The sequence below is a fragment of the Mixophyes fleayi genome, chromosome 2 (genome assembly GCF_038048845.1).
Source record: "Mixophyes fleayi isolate aMixFle1 chromosome 2, aMixFle1.hap1, whole genome shotgun sequence".
NCBI classification, from domain to species: Eukaryota; Metazoa; Chordata; class Amphibia; order Anura; family Limnodynastidae; genus Mixophyes; species Mixophyes fleayi.
Window position 1 is genome coordinate 26361575 of NC_134403.1, and position 16391 is coordinate 26377965.

The following is a 16391-nucleotide window of genomic DNA, read 5'->3' on the forward strand; positions in this document are numbered from 1 at the left end:
AGCTCTCTCACTTTTTTTTTTTTCGGTGGAGGGGAAACCCCCCCTTAAAAATGCTCCGTGCGCCCCTGAATAGGGGGTGGGGCCACAATGACACATACACGGCACCACTAAGCCCCGCCCCCTCCATTTAATTTGTAGAGCCGGCCAGGATTCGGGAGAATTGCCTGCTCTCCCAGGAGCCCGACCCAATTTTCGGAAGTCTCCCGGGCAAGTATGGCAAGTATGTGCTAGAATACTACCTCACATATCTCGAGTCGAGACCCATAGCAGATTGCAAAAAACGGGTTACATTTTTTAAATCAACACCACTAATATACCCCAAATCCATTTAAAGTTCCTGGGCAGCAGGAAAAAAAGTTACATTTTGTTGAGCAGTGTTTTTATAGGATGACAATTCAAAACTACTTAACAGTTTTCAGCGTGTGGACGATTTTGTCTTCATAATCACCAATATTCAAATATCACTCCCTCCTGTTAGTATAAAGTCCACTTAGTAAAAGATTGTGAAATAAGTCAGAAGTGCTGAGTGTCATTACCAACACTAAACCGCACATTCCTCTCCTAGCACTTTCATAGTTAATATATGCATGAGATTTAGGTGAGAACTTTGACCCAGTCAGTCCAGCATACATTGTGTGGAAGGGAGGGCTCAGTATTAATTAGGTGAACTCCTTTTTGGAAGAGCTGTTAACTTTCCAGGTCTGGAAGGAGTTTAGTATTGTGGATCCCTGCGTTAGGCCTCACTGTGTGTACACCATCTGCAGTACAAGAAGGCAGAATGCTGAGATTGCTGAGTACGGAGGAATATGAGGTGGGTGCCAGGATCACGGGCTACAGCGCTCGTACCCTCTTCATCCTGGTCCTGGGGGCAATTGGATTCCTGCTCTTAGGATTCATCATAGGTAAAGAACAGTTCCAGACTAAATACAGCTGCAAAAATTACATATTAATATCTAATAGGAAATAAATAGCTTTTCATCTCTGTGAGTTGTAAACTTTTTACTGCAAACTTTTTCTGTGGTCATTGTAGATTTGTTCCCTTTTCAAACTTTTTGTATTGTTCTATTTACTAAATATCTTCAAAGAAATGTTCTCACTTGAACTCAGCTTTTTAGAACACACAGTGAAATTTAGTAAATATATATATATATATATATATATATATATATATATATATATACATAGATAACTTTCTTAAAGTGGTCATGTGACATTCACTTTCTTGCTTGTACATACCCTCATGCTAGTTTAATTAGTACTTGTTTGTTTTGTGTCTTTTATTGTTTTTCGCCAGAGCCTTTATCTCATTTTATAATTGTTCATTTTTTTTTATTTATTTTTTTTATATTGTCAGTCAATAGAAGGCAAAACAGTTCTCTTTTTTTTACAAGGGTGTAGCAAAGAGTTTCAGAAATAAAACAAGTCTGTTAATAATAAAGTGAAGGTATTAAGGGGTCACTAGCGGCGTTAAGATTCGCAGGGTATCACAATGCAATGGGGAAGACAATTTAACAAGGAATGGATCAGTACAATAATATGATAGTAAAAAAAACAACCAAAAGACACTTTTTAGTTTAAATGCGTTAAACAGGATTTTGCTAATTGTCTCTTTAGAACATTTGCACATCTGTAAACACACCAAGGACAGCAGAGACTGTGGGGTTTATACAGCAATGGGAAAATTATATTATATAGATAATCGCCAACGCCTGCAATTCACCATTAAAATTTCACAATTTCACAGAGGTAGAGAACTTCCCGGATGAAGTGAGAGTTAAAAAAAAATCTATGTAATAAAAATTAGTAGAAATATTTAAAAATATTCAGAGAATAAAGCATTTTTTTCACAATTCTTGTGAAATAGACTTTCTAAAGATTTACTCACAAGCACAAATCAGTACAGAGTAACAGAAGACAAAATCTGTTAGAACTAGTGTAGAATAGGCAATAAAAAAATTGTGCTTTGATATGCTGTGTGCACAGCAGGTCACATTAGATTACTATTTTGAAAACCGTATTGGTAGTTATTGTTATTAGTTCTTTACCACATGCTGCCATATTTCTGCAAAAGACGTTTCAACATCCAAATTAATTGACTTGAAGGTGTAAAATACTGTTCAATGAATGTTACAGTAACTTTTCTTCTCATGCTAGTTAATACAAATAGAATGTTGCCATCTTAATTTAATCTTCTCTGCTCTACTTCAGTGATGACAAACCAATACCCTTTAAGGGCGGCATGTAGAACCTATATACTAAATCTTGGTAATAAGTTATATTGCATTAAATGGACTCCAATCTGTAATAAAATATCCGTAGGCATTTTAATGAAACTTAAATTAGCGCTACAATCTATAACAAACAATTGTGTCATGTCCATGTGACTTCCGCTTTGACCAGATGTTCCTCCAATTAGGTGTTGGGATTGCTGTGCCCCTTGTCTGTTACCTGGTGCAAGTGGAACCATAAATGGACACCATCTTTGCAGCACACTGATACCTGACAAAATAAATCCTTACCTTGCTTTAATGAAGTTAGAAGAAATAACTCTGCTCTTTCCAGCAGAGGAAGGAGGGAGAGCAAGTGGTGCAGACTACACGTCCCTCTTTTCATCTCAGATGTCATCTCTCTCTGATTCATGACCTGCTAAGCTTCACCTGTTGCCCCAAATCTTATTTCATACAAGCTGGGACAGCGGGTTCTGCTCCTACTAGCCCACTGTCTTGGCCATAGGCCATTCTCCCGGATGCCTCCTCTCCTTTTTCTAAAGAGGGTGGGCCGTTTATGACTCAATTTGCGTCATCAGCCTCACTGGGTTGGTCCTGGTGACGCGTTTCGCAGTTCAAGCCGGGACAGAGGTGATCGAGATGTCACACCCACTACACTTGCCCCTTGGGCCAACAGGGAATAAATTAGGAATGAGTTTAGGCAGCAGATGAAGACTTTGAGGGCCGCATGGACTGTCTGTTGCCCATCACTTCTCTGAGTACCATACACTTTGCTTGAGCTTAATATGGCAGCTCTGACTTCAGATATTGCAGCTCTGCTATTCTTCAACTGAACTCTGACTTCCTGCTCAGTCTCTAGTTTCCTTCTTTGTTTATATAGATCTGCTATTGGCCCCTTATTTCTTATCAGTCCTTCCCCAGTTTTGCCTGTGTCATAATCGTACCTCCCAACATTGAAAATGACAAAATTGGGACAAAAGAAGCCATGTCCCGATTCAACCAAGATTCACAGAAACTCCACTTAACATCCCAACCACCCCCCACTTTTGTGAAATGTTATTTTTAGAGGAGGGGAGTTGGGGCAGCCTAGTGATACAGAAGTGGTAGGCACAAGCCAGAGAATATGACATGTTATGGTCATGCCCCTAACCGGATTCCAGAAAAATTAATGTTGGGAGGCATGGGGTCCCCTTATTAGGCCTTTCTAGCTGCAATCTGACCCTGTTGAATGACCCTCAGATGAGTGGAATCTGGGGGGTAAACAAAGTCCCAGAATGTATTCTATACTTGGAGTTGTAGCAGCGAAACCATATCTGATAATACTTATAACTGGCATTTCTAACCTTGTACATGTAGCGTTCATGGCCCATAACATCATTTACGAGAGCTCGCCATTTTTGGAAGTCAGGGGATTTAGCAGCAAGTCATGTACGGGCTATTATGACTTTTGCTAGTGTCAGGAGAAAAAAGAAGCATCTGTAAATCGTTTTATTCAGGGTATCTTCTAATGAAACGCACTTGGTACAGTGTCACAAGTACACTTGTCTCCACACATCTGCCCAAAACCGCTTGACAGTCCCACAACAGGTGCCAGAAGTCATCGTCATGGGAACCACATTTCGGACAGTGAGTGTCTTGTCTACCGCCCATTTTGAACAGAGAAACTGGTGCAAGATACACTGTGTGAAATACAAATTAGTGAATCTGTTGAAATCGGATGCAGGAGGTGGAATCCCGAAGGCTCTTAAGTGCCTAAGTCCAGTCTTCATCACAGAGCGGACCCAGGTCAATTTAGTTTTAAGAGAGAACATTCTTGTGGGGTCAAATTCAGAACTAAGTTTGGAGTATAGGGTGGAAATGATTCTCTTTCTTCTCATAATAGACAGTAATCGTTTAATAGTCCGCTTGATGCTTGCCTTAATTTTCTAGACTTCACCAGAAAAAAATGATGGCTAGAGTCTGCTTCCTATGGGCAATGTCTTGCTTTTCCCTGTGCACTAGTTTTCATAACCGTTCTCCATCCTATCCTCTCCAATGTGCACCACTGCCGAGTGTTATAGTGCTGTAAAGGGCTGGGTACGGTTCACCGATGAGCAGTATTCCGACATGGACAAGCCCTACAAAGAAATTCTGATTTTCTGAAAAACCGATTTGAAAATAAAGAGACTTTCCTTCAACTCGACAATGGAGATGTCCGATTGGAGCACCGTGCTGACAGCAAGTGTTTCCGATTGGAGAAGTGTTCGGCACTGCAGGCTGAGGTCATCGCGACGTCTGTCAATAGAAATTTAAAGCGGCAATGTGGGGACTCCTAAGGTTAAGTGTTTAAATACTTAACCCCAGATTGGCGCTTTAAATTTCTATTGACAGATTTCGAGATGACGTCAGCCTGCAGTGCCGAATACTTGTCCAATCGGAATCATTTGCTGTCAGCATGGTGCTCCCATTGGAAGTCCCCAGCTTCGAGTTGAAGGTAAGTCTCTTTATTTTCTAATAGGTGTTGCAGAAAGTCAGAATTTTTTTGTAGGGCTTGTCCATGTCAGAGTAGTGACGATTACCACCGGCAGTAAAAGAAAAATAATTTTTATATTGTGCATTTGTGACACCGTTAACATTTTGGTTTATTATCTCTATTTCTATTTCTTCCTCTCAACTAAACATCAATTTCTCTAAAGTCTTTCTACAATGATGTAGAAATAGCAGTTACAATGTTACTTCCTTAATCAACACTGTTGATTGAAACAATCACTGACACAGAGAATTGCATCCAGCAATTGCATCCAACAGGGCAAGATAAGTGGTACTGTGCAGTTATACATCTAGGAAGAATGACAATAGGCACAAGAATTACACCCACCGTACATAAACTGATCCTGTGCGTTTTTCGGTGAATCCGAAATATGAACAGATCCTGAGAACTGCATCCAGCGCGTAGAATATTTTATCGGCATTGAAAACCATTGTACAAGGAAACTCAACCTGCAACTATGTGACTTGTGATTTCAAGCAAAAGCACCGTTACTATTGAGAAAAAAAGATGTAAACATCTTAAACTGCTTGTCAGAACAATTTTGATAACCTCAGAAGATATCCTATTCCTTAATATATGTACATTAATGAATATATTATCTAATAATTGTTTTACATTTTAGGATGGTTTGCACATCCCAATAGAGTCTCAAATCCCACTCAAGTACCTCAAAACATGAGACAAGCCTTTTGGGATGAAATGAAGGCTGAAAATATCAAGCAATACCTCCAGTAAGTTTACTGCGCATGTCAACGCACCCCAGTCCATTCATCTCTGTGGGAGTACATTGTGTACATATGTACACACTGTACAATGTATTATATTTTTTCCCATTCATTCCACTACTCATTCATTGTAGACACTCACATCAGGGGTATTGTGGGAAACCATTTTTTTTTTGACTGAGGTAGCCCCAGTCAATTCAGTTCTAAGTCATCCTGGGGTGATTTATGTAGTCCCAAGGGGGCTGGGGTACGATTGTGCGACGATCAACATTCCGACAACAGTGACAGAGGCACGAATTACAGCAGTCGCATGTTCATATTGTTGTTACTGTTTTCGGAATGTAGTTGTTCTGAAAAATGACTACCAACGCCAAGGGGTAGGGGGTTGGTCTTTTATGTGGGGTTTTTACCTTCATACAGTGTGCCTCCTAAAGATTTTCTGCTATGTTGAGCTGTACTTATACATTAGATGACTAATATTCATGTGGAGGTGGTTCCTATTGAACCCATAAGCAGCATTCTCGTGCATATTGAATGGGGTGGACTCTTAAGTCATTTTGCTCAATGTTTACCTAGAATTATTGCCAAGTAACAATTAGCTTTTTTTACTTGCAGCAATTTTACACGACTCCCTCATTTAGCTGGGACAGAGGAGAATTTTCTTCTCGCCAAGCAAATCCAAGCGCAGTGGAAGGAATACGGGTTGGATAAAGTAGAATTGGCTCATTACGACATTCTTCTGTCGTACCCAAATGCAACAAATCCCAACTATATCTCAATTATCGATGAGCATGGAAATGAGGTAATTCATGATGGAAGATTGATCATAGAAATATCTATACTATATAAGAAGCTATATCTCCACTTCAGTATTATTGGTTTCTTCAATGGCTTGACAAAAAAAAAATAACTTCTTTTGTATGAGTATTACAAATAGGGGATTTTAGACCTTCTTTCCTAAAGGTTACCCACAATAATGTGAAGTTTGTAATAGCTTTTATTTACATAGAGCAATGTGCAATAGAGTCAGTGGTTGTATACAACGGTATGACATTACAGCACTTTTACAGTGCTCAGTCTAGCGCGCCACTTGGTGAACAATTGTCGCAATCGAATATGTCTCCAATGCAGAAGCCATAATTGGTGAGACATTTACATGGGCTTCAATGCATTTTGGTCTACAGAAATGTGTCCCATATATGTAAGTATATTTTTTAAAAAAAACAATTCAGTGTAAAGTATTGTATTGACTGTCTGTTGTGACCATGAGTAGCTGAATATATAAATACATAAAGTTTTATGCTGCTTTCTCACATATATTAATTAATATGTCTGTGTTTTATTAAATAGTGTTAAAAGCATCTAAAGTTAGAGCTTAAAGTGATTGAAACCTATCAAAATCACTCAAATTTCAGTGACTAGGGGCCCCCTGCGTTCAGTTACATTTCCTATTCTGGCACTTCTGAATTTCCACTGTGAACATTCCAGGCCTGAGTCATTAAGGAGAGCAAAGCATAAAAACAGAATAACTTTGCACGTGGGTAAAACCATTTTGCATTGGAGGAGGAGGTAAATTTAAAACGTGGGGACAGATTTATAGTTGGGGTAGGACATGTCCTAGATCAACTTTAAATTTCAGTGTAAAAATAAAGCTATCAAGTATTTTTGTGTTAGATGAAAAAAGAGGCAGAAATTAACTTACGTGCAAAATAATTAACTAATTTGCACCCCTTGCATTGTACCATGGTTTGTCCCGGAGAATATTTACTCTTTTTTTCTTGTCTTACTTCCCTTAATGACTCAGGCCCTCCGTGTTCAAAATGGAACACTTTGAACACCAAACGGAGTGTAGTTATAACAATATTCTGATACTGAATGCCATCATGGAATTTACAATCTGGTTGTTCACCGTAGCTCCTAACTAACTGAATTGGAGTATTGCAACACCTACATGGCACTGATCCAGCTGTTCTGGTACTGAACCAAACCACCGGATCACACCTATAAAGCGGCCTCTTCCAGGTCCCACAGTAGCCCACATGTTAAACTGTTACAACTTCTAGAACTGATGAACAGAGGTCTTCACCTGTAGCAGCTGCCTTTCCCGTAGAGCTTGAAAAGATATCCAGTATCCAGAGGTCAGGGCAATCGATGTAACAAAGCAATGAGGAAGGCAAGTCAGATGCTTGGTTACATAGGGAGAGAAATCAGTAGCAGAAAGAAAGAAGTAATAGTGTCACTGTATAGGTCATTGGTACGGCCTCATCTAGAATACTGTGTTCAGTTCTAGAAGCCATATCTCCAGAAGGATATTAATACATTAGAGACTGTACAAAGAAGGGCAACTAAAATGGTGCATGGCCTAAGGCACAAAACTTACTCTGAAAGACTAAAAGATCTTAATATGTATAGTTTGGACCAGAGAAAGGAACGGGGGGACTTGATAGAAACTTTCACATATCTCAAGGAGTTTGAACAAGGTACAGGAGTTAAACTTTCTTCAAAGAAGAGAAGTAGAACAAGAGAATATGCACTGACACTGGGGGGAAGTAGGTTCAGAGGAAATGTGAAAACAAATTACTTCACAGAAAGGGTAGTGGATAAGTGGAATATCCTCCCATCAGAGGTGGTAGAGGCTAATACAGTACAGCAATATAAACATGCTTGGGATAGATCTAAGGAAATCCTTACAAAGATTAAAGGACCAAATAGGGTTTGAGGTTACCATAGGCTAATAGAACAATGGGCAGACTAGATGGGCCAAGAGTTCTTGTCTGCCGTCAAATTATAGTATAATTTGTCGGAGGAAAGCTAAGAAAAATGAGAGATGCATGCTTAAAAGGCACTTGACTCGCTATTTAAAGAAGAAAAATCTTCAACGTGAGACAGCTGCTTTAATTTTACCCTATAACTAAGCTTCATTGCCCAAGCATCAGACTGTGAATAGTTCAACATTCTATGTTAATTTCTTCAACTTGTGATTTGTTCCTTGACCTTTGACATGTGGCTTTTACAAATAATCACTGACAAGGTGACTGTAGCAGATACATTTAGCGCCCTTGAAGAACAGCGCCTGTAAATGATCTAAAACTTGTTGTTTTGGAAAAATACTTCAATGGGGTGCGTGTAATACTTGTATGTACGTATGTTTCAGGCTTAAACTGGAGCCTGAAAGGAGTCAGAATAAGCTCTAGTAACTGATATATTTTTTTTTTCTTGCATGTGTCTCGTTTCGTATCTAGTTGTTTAATACATCTTTATATGAGCCCGCTCCTCCAGGATATGAGAACGTTACGGATGTTGTCCCACCATACAATGCGTACTCCGCACCTGGGACACCTGAGGTAAACCATACCACTGTGGAGAAAGCGAAACGCAACATGTTCTGTTCTCACAACTCTTCTGTCTTCATAAATATTCCAATATTATCTGTTTATGTAGCTCACTGACCTCCATTCGCTTATCTTTATGTAAATGAGCTACTCCATTTGCATGGCAGCTCTATGTAGTATTGTATATACCCTTCAGGGATGTAGAGAATGAAACGCGCTAGTACTCACAGTGAACATTTACCTACAGACAGCCTGTTTCACCCTTCTTTTAACTACTCAGAGCAAAATAGGTTGCTGTAGTCAGGATGTAAATTGCTGTAGAGACAACCCTCCTAAAATTAAAAGACTTGTTTAAGCTATATTCTCTAGGGACAGTGGTCAAAGTGACCATTTAGAACTGGCGGTATGAATAATGTAATGGAGATGTAAGTGAATTGCATTTAATAGTTTTTTAATGAAAGCAGTAGGAAAAGTGACGGTATGGCATACCACCGAATATACCCCCACTTCGACCACTGCTGAGGACAATATACAAATAAGTCGATCAATGAGGAGGTTAGACTAGCCCATGCCAGTTCCTTGAGTTTATGCTTAAGCTTAAGCAAACACGTAACCTGTCCTACACTGAGGAGTCCAAACAAAGCTGAAGCAGGATGTCTGTAAATGTCTTTTAGCACAGGCCCATATCATACTCTAAAAAGCCCAGTGGTTAAAGCATTGACCCAAAGGCAGGGGCGAAACTAGCACCATGCTGGACACAAGTTCGAGCTATTAGTTCCACTATCATAAATAAATGGGACTCCGCTGCGTAAGTGCTGGCTCCCACACATGCGGGCGCTTTGTGTGGGTAAGCAGAGGCTCTAACTCTCCTCTCATTGTTTGTGTAGCAAATCTTTAATACAAAAGATAAAAGCTAGAGTAAAAATATTTATAACATTAGACACTACTAATAATGTAACATATGTTTTTATGGCATATTTATTTAATCTAGATTTTTATTTTTATTGCTGTGTTTTGTCACTGGTTTGATCCCTCTGTCCGTTCTTACAGTATGTACTCTATGGGGTAGATTTATCAAACATTCTAACAAGGAAAAGTGGAGGTGTTGCCCATAGCAACCAATTGGGTTCTAGTTTTAATTTTCAAGACTGTACTAGAAAATGATAGCTAGAGTCTGGTTGCTATAGGCAACTCCTCCACTTTTCCTTGTTAGAAGGCTTGATATATCTACCCCAATAGTTATTGCTTGCACTCTTGAAAGACCTATGTAGCTCCTTATGACGTTCATAAAATACTGTCTGCATAGCCCCCTGTTAGATTCCTACTTCACCCCGAACTAGGAATAGAGGTGAGCCCATTCACATTGGAGACCCAGAGAGCAAGCAATGTGCACTGCAGCCCATATTTGGATCCAATGTCTTTTTTAGAAGCTTAGAGGGTATCCGTGATATAGGTTTATGTTGTTTTGCAGAGATATATACTGAGGAAATTGATCTGTTGGTTTATGTAAAAACTCACGTCATATTAATGTATTTTCTGTATCTGCTGCAGGGTGAACTTGTTTATGTTAATTATGCACGTACAGAAGACTTTCACTTCCTAGAACGGGTTTTGAACATCAGTGTCCAAGAAAAGATTGTTATTGCCAGATATGGAAAAATCTTTAGAGGAAATAAAGTAAGTTTTACATTTGTATTTTCATTTTCCCTCCCAACCTGCATTGTGGGGTAGCTTTAGCAGACCTTCTAAGAAGAAAAAGTGGAGCTGTTGCCCATGGCAACCAATCAGACTCTATCATTTATTTAGTACAGTCTAGAAAATGATAGCTATAACCTGATTGGTTGCTATAGGCAACACTATGTTTCCTTTGCAGAAGTTTTGATAAATCTATCCCTATGTTGTAATTCTGTTATAGCTTCTCATATGCCACTAAAGTATATCAATGTTGTCCAAGGTTAAAAATGCAGAAAGAGTCGGAGCCAAAGGGATTATCCTGTATTCAGATCCGGCTGATTACTGTGCTCCTGGAGTAGAACCCTATCCCGATGGCTGGAACCTTCCAGGAGGTGGCGCCCAACGTGGAAATGTCCTAAACCTGAATGGGGCGGGAGACCCTCTAACCCCGGGTTATCCAGCTAAAGGTGTGTTCGGAATTCTCAGTATCCTCAGCTATCTCGTTAGTACTTCTACTTTGATGTATGATCCATTCAAGAAAGCATTGGGTGGATTCATCACCCATTGTCTGGATCAGAGTATTTGGAATCCCCATCTTCTCCTTGCATCAACCCAATTACCAAATAGCCTCCCATTGAATATATTTTTTGGGTGTTTACTTCTAAATTTTATGAGAAATGCTACCTGGGAACTGTATAAATATCTAAAATGTTCCATTGTTTCCATTCCCAACCGAGCTTTGATTCATGTCGACCAGGATTGTCACTGATACATGTTATGCAGCAGTAGACCTTGGCCATGTCCACTGAGCCATCTTTGATGTTCCGTAGATTTTTACTCCCTAAATGTTGTTCTTCAGAGATCATTGTTCCACCAGTTGTCAGGAATTTCTCTCAGCGGTTCTTTGACTCAATGGTAGTATACTATCTAGCTATGGAAGTAACACCAGTAAACTATCACTCCTATCCCACCACTATTAATTTGTTGGCGTTGACCTAAGCCATTCTGCCTGATTCAATGTACATAAAAAAGAAAAGAAAACAGAATGTCCCTCTCCCCAACTAGCAGCAGCATTGGGGTCTCTTTTCAGGGCCCCAGCAGTTTAGGAGATTCCCACTGGCACTTGATGTATTTTCCAGAGTAGCAACCCAGAAAAGTTTTGATGTCAACATCATACGGGAGGGTTGGTAAGAGTAGTCACTTGCAATGAGGGTACCGGACGAGAGGATGGTGAGGTTTCCTTCTGTTCAACACACATTCACATATTCAGGACGGAGAGGTTGGTGAGGCTACCATCCATGCGACACACATTAGGAATTGCACAGTTATTCTATATAGTTGACCTGTGGCTCTCCTGGTGTTGTGGAACTGCAAGTTCCAACATAACTTACTAATTACTGGCTTGTCAGAGCATTCTGGGGCCTAGAAGTCACAACACCTGGACAACCATAGGTTGTCCACGCTTGGTTTACTGGATGTCATAACGGAAAACGTGACTGTGGCCATGGGCTACGGGAATCTGCTTGCCCCTGGGACCAAGTGTTGCTAGTCATCCTTCCAGCATAAAGTCAGCAAGATATGACAAAATGATAAGGTTGTCAGTGATTAAAGATAGGGGTAGTGGGATAAGATTCTCCAGAACTGCTGAGGTCCCAGGAAGCGACTGCTAGTTGGTGGGAAGGTTTCCTTGAGGTAAAAAGATAAACGTTTGTGGCAGAGTTTTGTATTTAAGTTACTGTTAAACTAAGAATTTCTCTGATTCACCCACAAACATTAGAAAACAATAAGGTTTTGGGGTTTTTTTGGTCAATAATTATGTCACATCATTTTGTTATGTATAGATGGTACAAAACTGATGCTCCCTTATACATAAATATAACCATAGTTTTAATAAACGCTTGTTACAGCCTATTGTAAGAGCTCTTGTGCTCATATATTTCTGCTAGGACATAAACCACTGTTTTGTGATGACCTCCTTGTCCTTAGCTGCTGCTGGGAGGGGGAGACGCGCTCCAGTGTGGAATACAAAATAATAATACTATGTTTTAACAGAATACACCTACAGATCTGATGTAAAGGATGGTGTGGGGCTTCCTAAAATCCCTGTCCACCCTATAGGCTATCATGACGCTGAGATTTTATTACGGTAAGCACAGAGGTGTAAAAAACTGTTAATACATAATATTGTTTTACTGTATCTAATAGTGGTCTTATATGTTCTCCCAAATGCTAAGTGTGCTGGAATATATGAAATGGGATTTAAACGTGGTCCCCACCTTTATACAACATTAATGCATTGGTTAATACACGACATCCTGACTATATATATATATATATATATATATATATATATATATATATATATAGCACTGTATTAAGAAAAAGTGCACAAAATAACAAATTATAGTTGTCTGAAGGCAGAAAATCCCTTTAAATAAGTAATTATATTTCTATATTTACAGTTTGTTTCATAACCATGAAGATTAATTTTAAATTCACCTTTAATCATCATAACCAATGGCTAATGCTATTTATGGCAGAGAAGTCACTGTTGACATCACTATAGTTAGTACAGATATATAGAGATGTTGATTTGCTTTAGTCCCACCTACGTCCAAGTCCTCTTTAAGGGACATATTGATTATTCGTGATAACTTTTTTTTTTTCTATCTGAAAACAGGACTTTCACGACTAATGTCTGATTATTCTATGGTAATCTAGATTATTAGATAATTACTGTACTTTTGTGATTTGCAGCAATATGGGAGGAGCGACTGCACCGAACAGCACTTGGAAAGGAAGTCTGAACGTGTCTTACAATATCGGTCCTGGGTACTCTGGAAGTCAAGTGACTCAGTAAGCGAATCATTTGTTTATATCAAGAGTCTGGGTACAGGCTGGGTGCTTGGGGAGGGGGGGGCGACACATTTTACATTATTGAGTTGGTACCATAGACCTCATTAAAGGCTCCATAGAACGAAGTAACCAAGTGTAGTTATTGAAAAACATCAATACAGAGTTAATTAAAAACAAACATTGATGCACAGTGTTCAAATGCTGGTAAAGAAAGCATGAAAACTTAAAGTCCTCATTTAATCAATTACCTTCTCTGTCCATCTAGGTTCAAAATGAAGGAGCAACATTTAATAACAGTTTCTATTCAATGGTGGAAAATGATGATGATGATTTTAACTAAGCCATATGATGTGGTTACAGGTAGCAGTGTAGAGCCAGTATTGGCTGACGTGTTGCACATAGCTGCTAAATAGAAGATCTGTGCAGGGGCTAAGGGACAGGGGTCTGTCCCATAGTGGGCTACCTTGGGTTTAATCACTGGACTACTAGCATTTTTTTCCCTTTAAAATGTCCCTAATAGGCTGCTGAGTTGAGTCACGCCCCCTTACCCCCAGGCTAACATTTGCCAGCCAGTTCCTGGATCTGTGCAGCGCAAATCTTTCTTTAACTATATGTATGAAATTTCCAGCATACCGCTTCTTACATGGACAATGGATAACATAGGTGATGCTGTGCCTTTCACATTATTATTATTATCATCATCACAGATTTCTAAGGTGCCACAGTGCTCCACAGCGCCGTACAGTAGGGAAGACGAGGACATACATCAAACAGGACATATGTAAAACAAGAACAGACAAGTTTTATCAAAGTTTTATAAAATATTCACAAGTTTTATCCAGTGGTGGGGTGCACAAAACGTGAACTGGTCATCATAAACTGGCAGCTAACACAGCCTACACATCTAAAGTTCATAGATTGCACCATCTTTCATGTCGTGGGATTAAACTAGGTAGTCTACCAGTGCACATAAATTGTTCACATAGGCTTCTCCCTTATCACTTCCCACGTATCCAACTGTTCTTTCTGTGCCTCTACCTCTGGCTCATCCTCCCTTCCACACCCACTGTCTGTTGGGGTCCCGCAAGCCTCTGTTCTAGGTTCTCTACTTTTCTTACTCTACAACACTTGTGCGGCCTTCAGTACCACCTCCACGCTGGTGACACCAAAATCTACTTCTCCTTCCCCGATCTCTCTGCTTTTCTACTATCTTGTGTGATCAACTGTCTTTCTGCTATCTTAAAAAGGTTTTCCCAACGCTACTTAAAGCTCAACATGTCCAAAACAGAGCTTGTCATCTTCCCTCCTCCCAAAGTCACCACCTCCCTTCAAATCTCCCTCCTTGTCAACATCATTATCATCACCATTTATTGATATAGCGCCACTGATTCCGCAGCGCTGTACAGAGAACTCACTCACATCAGTCCCTGCCCCATTGGAGCTTACAGTCTAAATTACCTAACATACACACACAGACACACACACACACACACACACACAGACAGACACACACACACAGACAGACACACTAGGGTCAATTTGATTGTAGCCAATTAACCTACCAGTATGTTTTTGGAGTGTGGGAGGAAACCGGAGCACCCCGGAGGAAACCCACGCAAACACGGGGAGAACATACAAACTCCACACACAACACCACAAATTCCTCATTCTCTCAAGCCTGCTGCACTGATGTCGGATGTTACTTTTCCCTCTGCTTATTCTCACACAGAGTCTCCGTCCCAAGTCCTGTCAGCTCCACCTTCACAATATTTCTAGAATACACTTTTTTTCATACCCAAGATTCAACCAAAACTCTTATCCATTCTCTCATCTCCCGCATTGGTTACTGCAAACTCCACCTATCTGGCATTCCTCTCATCCACCTATCCCTACTTCATTCCATACTAAATTGCCACTCCACATCCAATGCACCACTCTGCAAATCCCTACGCTGACTCCCCATATCCTCCAGAAGCCAATTAAAATTATTCAGCAAACCCAGTGATTCATACAGCTGAAATCTCATCTTGAATTACTTCCTCCTAGGACTGCCTCCGACTTGCACCCAAGTCTCTGATAACCACCTCTCACCCCCGCCTACAAAACTTGTCCCGTGACGCTGCTTACTTATAGAATTCCCTACTGTGCCCATCGGGCAGAGTGTCATAAGCACGTCTATTGGTATATTTTCTTATTTGCTTTTATTCATAATTCACTAGGGCAACAAAAAACACAAATTATTGTTTTTCCCCTGTATATACACCACTCCTTACAACTTTACAGGAATAAAGCACTTTTTTTTTTATTGTAATATTTCATGTAAATTTTTATTCAACTAATAAATTCTAATATTCGTCATTTTGATAAGTGAAAAAGTAACCTTTTTCTTACTGTTTTCTTACAGGAGGATCAGAATGCACATCCAAACCTACAACGAGATAAGGAGAGTCTATAATGTCATTGGAACCATCAGAGGAGCTGTGGAACCAGGTGACAGTGGAACATTATGATCTATTTTTTATATACAGTAAATCTAGAATTTGCTCAATTCAGTAGAGTCCTGATTGTGAAACCATCCGTTGTCATTTCTTGCAGTATGAAACATACTAGTGCCATAAAAATAGAGGTTATGTAATTCTGTTTGCGCAGTATTATATAAATATATATATATATATATATATATATAAACAAGCTCATGTCCTTCTTAGACAGGTATGTCATCCTTGGAGGCCACAGGGATTCCTGGGTATTCGGAGGCATTGACCCGCAAAGTGGAGCTGCCGTAGTAAATGAAATTGTCAGGAGTGCTGGAAAGTTGCAAATGCAAGGTAATATATATCTGCAAAATCACTTTTGTTTACCTATTTTTTATAAAATGTGATTTATTTATTTTTAGTCATTTTTTTTGTATTATTATTATTATTTCGGTGCCACATGGGTGCTATTACTTCAAGGGCTCGGCAGTGGCAACTATGATGGCGGTCAGGACCCACCTACCTATCTACCACCCCAGCTCACTCGGAGCTGTGCCTACACTAGTACAGAT

General features: G+C 39.7%; 1 protein-coding gene across 3 annotated transcripts in view; it reads left to right on the forward strand.

Annotated features, from left to right (window-relative positions):
• Nucleotides 1-554: 554 nt before the first annotated feature.
• The window catches only part of LOC142140801 (putative N-acetylated-alpha-linked acidic dipeptidase), a 42436-nt gene continuing 26599 nt past the window's right edge, over nt 555-16391 (forward strand). For 2 of the 3 annotated variants that reach the window (XM_075198710.1, XM_075198711.1), the window contains exons 1-10: nt 555-902; nt 5381-5489; nt 6099-6285; nt 8726-8827; nt 10367-10492; nt 10770-10956; nt 12542-12635; nt 13247-13345; nt 15750-15835; nt 16054-16173. In XM_075198710.1, coding sequence (XP_075054811.1) covers nt 779-902; nt 5381-5489; nt 6099-6285; nt 8726-8827; nt 10367-10492; nt 10770-10956; nt 12542-12635; nt 13247-13345; nt 15750-15835; nt 16054-16173 — 1234 coding nt within the window. In that variant the 5' untranslated portion in view covers nt 555-778. Of the gene's footprint in view, nt 903-5380; nt 5490-6098; nt 6286-8725; nt 8828-10366; nt 10493-10769; nt 10957-12541; nt 12636-13246; nt 13346-15749; nt 15836-16053; nt 16174-16391 lie in introns of those variants that run through there. The other variant, XM_075198712.1, reaches the window with a different exon arrangement.